The sequence below is a fragment of the Aristolochia californica genome, unplaced genomic scaffold (genome assembly GCF_029961685.1).
Source record: "Aristolochia californica isolate CCGP_79_NKW_82.1479 unplaced genomic scaffold, dmAriCali1.0.hap1 SCAF_2, whole genome shotgun sequence".
Lineage (NCBI taxonomy): Eukaryota > Viridiplantae > Streptophyta > Magnoliopsida > Piperales > Aristolochiaceae > Aristolochia > Aristolochia californica.
In genome coordinates, this window is record NW_027181881.1 from 8,299,549 (window position 1) to 8,305,548 (window position 6,000).

At 40.4% G+C, this 6,000-nt stretch overlaps 1 protein-coding gene across 1 annotated transcript in view; it reads right to left on the bottom strand.

The window, feature by feature from the left end:
* LOC137955714 (ferredoxin-dependent glutamate synthase 1, chloroplastic/mitochondrial-like) overlaps positions 1–4,364 on the bottom strand; it is a 100,073-nt gene extending 95,709 nt beyond the window's left edge. Inside the window, exon 1 of the mRNA XM_068802794.1 lies at positions 3,416–4,364. Within this exon, the coding sequence (XP_068658895.1) occupies positions 3,416–3,697 (282 nt within the window). The 5' untranslated portion in view covers positions 3,698–4,364. The remainder of the gene's footprint in view (positions 1–3,415) is intronic.
* Between the last annotated feature and the right edge of the window lie 1,636 nt (positions 4,365–6,000).

Here is a 6,000-nt window from a genome sequence, read left to right on the forward strand (position 1 = left end):
AGCTCAAACAAGCATATTACAAGAGGGGAAACCTTCCCAAACAATGAGAGATTGCTGGGAGGTTCCGAATTTTGCGAATTTATCAGCCAAAGAATTGGGTGATCTAGGAACGAGGTTCCAATTACAATGAATGGATGACACAATGTCAACAATACAATCAGTGATTGGCCAGTGGCGCCAAGGGGGGGAGCTATCTTTTGAACACCAGCTGATGACAGTCTTTGAGTCTCCTTCGATAAGCAGCTTGCCATGAAGCTGCTCTTTAAAGATTTGGAGGCCGAATAGAAGAGCACTTACTTCAACAATATTTGAATCAGCAATACCCACCGGCCCAGCATAGGATAGAATAAGGTCTCCACTGTTGTCTCTGAAAACACCACCAGCTCCAACCGACCCAAGACAACCTAAAACACTGCCATCAAAATTGAGTTTGATGCAGTTGTAAGGGGGAGGATCCCAAGTGGCCATAACCGGATTCCTACAGGGGCCCACCATATGCAGGATCAAACCCCAATTTTCCCAAAGGGGAACGCCCGATAGAGAGGCAAACTCCTTCCTAGTATGTAACCAACTCAAGATAAGACCCACTGCCTGAGAATCCCTCACAACTTTAATTGTCAGAACTAGCAATGGTTGCACTTTCTCTTCCTACAAAGAGGAGTGGGAAAGCAGGGTGATGCAGCAGGTATGGTGGTTCCATCCAAAGTTGGAACTTGCACATTGAGGGATATATATACACACCATAATAGAACTTCCTTGACATTGAGTAATTTTGCATCCTCTGGCATGTTTCCAGTCCAAAGTTCCTTCGTAATGGATCCGGGGTGACCATGAAAGGTGACAAGCTTGAACTACCTGATGAACTACGCATAGGCCACAATGGAGATGAAGATGAAAGAACGTTTCTCCCCATTTCTAATAGTTACTAGAACGAAATCGCATGCTCGCATTGCTAGTCTAGAGATAGAACAGTGCTGCCATAGGTATATTGAAGTCCCACGTGAGGTTTACCAATCCTACCAGCACAAAGTTTCAAACAAGATGCTTTACTCCGGATGGTTTTCCAATCACCATGCTCCCCCTCTTGTCAGTTTGTCCGCAGAATGCTGCTTCAAACATGATGTTCACTTGTCTCCTCCTCAACAATGCATCCCCTATTGTTGCTTGCAAAGCAAGGTCACCTACTTGATTCCACTCGATCCTCATCAAAGATTTTGTAATCTTGATCTGTAACCACTTCTTTTCCTCGACGTTGCAGCAACTCATCAACTCTCACGAGTACCCTCATCTGCGAACCCTCACACTCATTTCTTCCATCGCTCTCCCTGGTTTCCGCATCATTCCTTCGATCTCTCGGCTCCTCTCTTCCATGCTCCCTCTCCTCTCTTAGGTCACATCTTCTTCCCCGATTTTTTTCTCTTCCTCGATCTCTTTCCCTCGCACTCTCTCTCTCATATCGGTCTTAAGCCTGAATTGGAAGTATCACAATAGTATCCTTACCTTCTAAATAACCAAACTCTTTGGTTGGTGTAATAATTTCACCAGAATCAGCCATTGTTTACTACCACAAGACACCCGTATTCTAACACCAACCACACTGGAATACACTGGCATAACAACCAACACCAAGAAATTACAAAAAATACAATATAAATGCCAGCACAAAGGAAGTGGGTCCACACACAACTAAAAAATTAGGGCACGAGAAGCACAGCTGAAGACACTATACTACAACTGTGTTGTAATGAAAAATACAAGGGGATAGTCACTTCAGGCTGACATCTTAAGATGATGAAGCAGGCAATTTGCAGGTCTTCCAAAATTGCACAGGCCCATGATTGGGAAAAAAACTCCCAAACAACTGTTCAATTAACAACAGACACCATTAACCTTAGGGTTATCACACAAGAAAGAAAATAAAATTTTGACCTTTAACTTCAATTAGCAGATAAATTTCCTTTCTAGAGAAGTTACAAATTTGAAGGTGGGAAGAAGACTTGGACCTCGCAGCAAGCGGATAAGAGCTCTGATACCATGTAGAAAATAATAACAGGAAATTAAAAAAGTGAGAGAAAGGAAAAGAGAGAAGTGCACGAGAGAGATACAAAAGAGTGCGAGAGTGAAGACACTCATTAGGGATTAGAAATTGACCCCTTTCTATATTATTTATTCACATAAGTGAAAAAGAACATCAAATTACAATAATGCCCTCCACGCATAAAGCCTTAGAACTCTCTGAATACAACTTAGAAAAAAATCAAATTAAAACATAAATCTCTAACATGAAGACCAACTTACTACTATCCTATGAGGGACATACAACCATAGTAAATGCCCAGAATACCCCTATACATGTATTTCAATACCCCCTTGTGGTGGAAGGTCATGCCAAGGTGGTTCTATCATGGTTCACTTCAAGGAAGACCCCCCCCCCCCAGGCCTTTTTATCATTGGATGATAAGATTTGTACTCTTAGCGATTCTCTCTAGGTTGTTTGGCATCACATTCCTGGCAATACTAATTGTATGGCAGATTCTTTGACTTAGGAGGGTGATCAGCTACAACCCATTATAGAGAAGACTACTCTTACCCTTCATTGTTTTAGCTCTTGAGCTCTTGGGCCCTCTGTCTTCAGACACTAATTTTTCATACTAAGTTGCAGTTTCCCGTGCCACTAACATACAATCGGATCACAATCAATCTCTAGAGAGAACTGTTTAAGCTAAGCATGCTGCCTGCCTTTCTACTGATCATGTTGCCCGTACTTACTAGTGAAAGTCATGACCATACACTTCACCTTCTTTAGTAAACATCTGGACTGATTTGAATACCAAAACTGATCCAAACTTTCGGGACTTAGCTCAACCCCTTCCACTTTGTTCACCTTGGTGATCTTCAAAAGTCTCCATGCCAAAATCCACTGCTGTGATCTTGGGGTCAATTTCAATCAAAAAATTCAACCATAAAGCTACCCTTCACAAGAAACGAGCAACAATAGCCAATCTCTTTATTCCATTGGGAAACTTGTGGTTTTCGTCCTCCCATACTCAATTATGTGGATGCATTCATCTTCCCCATAGTGCATCATGACCTCTGCATCGTTATTCTTTTGCAAAAAGAGGACTCTCACTACACTTCAAGAATAAATGAAAAAGAAAAATGTTAATAAGTCCATCACAGTTGTAGTCGATATCAAACATCAGTGGAGCAACTTCAGGCTCGCTGAAAACACGTCACTTGAGATCCTTAACAGTATTTCAGTAACTATGAGCGAACGCAAATGTTTAATAGAAACAAGCTATAATAGCAGATGAAAGCGCAAATAATGTACAGTTCGCTGCATAAATAAATAATTGAACAAATAAACAAAAAAAATGCTAGTTTATAAAATGAAGGCCCAAAGTAATGGAGCCACCTTCCTTTCGTCGAGTCCAGAAATAACATCCGACTCCTTCGAAGTCATACGAATCTTATCCAATTCAAGGACGGATTTCAGTACAGACCAACGTTTAGGAAGTTCTCGACCTCTTCGAGCAAAGGTTTTCCGATCCCTCCGCCGCTTGGATTTAGAGCACAAACTCGAGGGGTCGCCAAAAAACAAAGTACGGTTTGAGGCCAAAACGGAATTGGTAGTTCGAGACAGAGAGCTGGGGTGGAGGAGTTGCGGCTGCGGGAGCCATGACGGTACCGCCGCCATTGTTAATTTCAGTTTGAAGAGGAAGAGAGAAGAAGAACAGAAACCGGAAAGATGACAATGTATTTCTGTGTGGAGAAAGCCAAAGCTTAGAGGATGAGAAAAATCCACCCGTTCCCGTCGCCTGCTGAGGGAGTGAAGGGGAGAGAGAATAAACAAAATCACATGTGCCACATAGCAAGAGGCGGTCCAAGCTAACCGGCTACGGCCTGTTCATTCAGATGTTGACTGAATAGGCAACGGCCACCTGGAAGTGGCTATATCTTCTTGTTTAATCTTTTTGCCGAGAATCCTGGACCTGAGAAATCTGACCCGAGGAAATGTGGCGGAGGATTTCCAAGTGGAAAATAACTGACAAGAACGAATACGGTGCAGACGTCGATTATAGTTTCCACTTATCTGTTTAATAACCTCTCAGTAATTTGAACAATATCTGAATCCTCTAGGAAATATAAGAACCAGACGACGGATGACATCGGTGCGTGACGGTCTTGAAAACATAGACAAAATAAAACGCAGAGAAAAAGCCGACAAAAAGTGTAAAGGGCAAAGCGGAGCAGGACTGTAAAGGCACTTTCTAGAATCAGCTTATTTTGGAGATGGTGCTTTCGCCTTTCGTTCCTGACGTTATGACAGAGATGATTCGAGTGCCTCTATCTTCAATGAAGGGCTCCGACTTCAAATAATTAGCACTTAGTGATGGAGATTCAACGGCAGCCTTATCGGATCGGACTTCCGTTGAACACACCCAAACTCTAGTCTCTGGTTTATTTTAATCTTGGCTCGGGGCTGCAAGAGGTTGTTTCCGATAGACTATATTCAGAGGCCGACACTCCTAGGTGCGGTAGCGGCACGGTATTGCCGTACTGGTCGGCCTGTGTCGTTGTGTCTGATCTTATTTTTCAGTGGAAACAAAGGTAAATTTCCTAGGGGATTTATTTCGAAGTATTCAGTTCCTTGGGGGCCTTCAAAATTTTGGATATTGTGTGTCAGGTAAAAGCATGAAGGAATTGCAACGAATATTTCAAAAATAAAAACTAGCTCAGTCATTGACTCTGTGGGGTGTAAATAAGATGATGCCGTAAATATATTTTACAATATTAAAATATTTAAAAAAAAAAGAAAAAACCAAAAATATAACATAAATTTTTGCATAAAGGATAGACCTGGATTTTAATTATGTTTCAATTTCTACTAAATTATTGTATAATATTGTTACACATTAAAACAATATATATATATATAATATATATATGAAACCGTAAAACCTAGACAAAGATAATTTAGGGATGATTAAAATACAAAATGTCTCCAATTTTTTGTAAATGTGCATCTATCTGAACAAGACAATTGTGGTTTGCATGTTTCTATAAACATTATATCTATCACAAAAAGACACCTAACAAAAATTCTGCATAGCCCTCATCACTCTTTGCTTAAGAGCTGTCAAGACTCCACCATTTGTTGTTGCCCTTTCAATCACTTGTTAGTCATTTCCTTGTCACCAACAAATTGCTTGATATTGGGTTTCATTCTCTGAACCGAAGACTGCTTGCTAGAATACTCAATTGTCTCCCAAAAGAATCAAAAAGAAGAAAATAAGAAGAAATACATCACTTAGAGATTTCTTCTTCTATTCTTCTTTTGATTCTTGTTGAAATATGTAACCATAGAATAGTGACAATAATGTAAAATGTCTTTATTTCTTGTCCATTTCCTCTCTTCTTAAAGTAAAGGGGCATTGATATAATTTGTAAAATGTTCAATATTATAAATACATGTTGAGTGGGAGGATTAAAAATCACTTAACGTAATCCTCCCTCTCTCCTCTCTCACTCTCTCTTGGTAGACCTTGTTAGGAATTAGATACCATAATTCTAAACTAACGATAGCAATAATACTAAACGCAAAAGAAAGAAAAATCAAGCACGAAAACAACAACAAAATTTATACAGGTTCGCCTCAAGGTGAGACTACGTCCTGTCTTCCGCTGCTATAGTAGTTCACTATAAAGATGAAATAGTTTACAAGAGATATCGCACATACTTACAAGTATTTTTCTCTAACCTCTCTCGGGCTACAACTCAAAGTCCATCTTTGTGAGTATAAAACCCTAACAACAATGCCCCCAAATATAAAAAGAAAATTAGGACAACCGGATTATAAGTGTGAAATTCCCAAACTACCCTTAATGAAACAATAGTCAATATATTGTGAATCTAGCCGGGACTCTGCCCCTGAACCCCCGCCCTCGTTCCAACCTCCACGACGACCTTAGCATGAAGGTTGACCTGCATACCAACTCA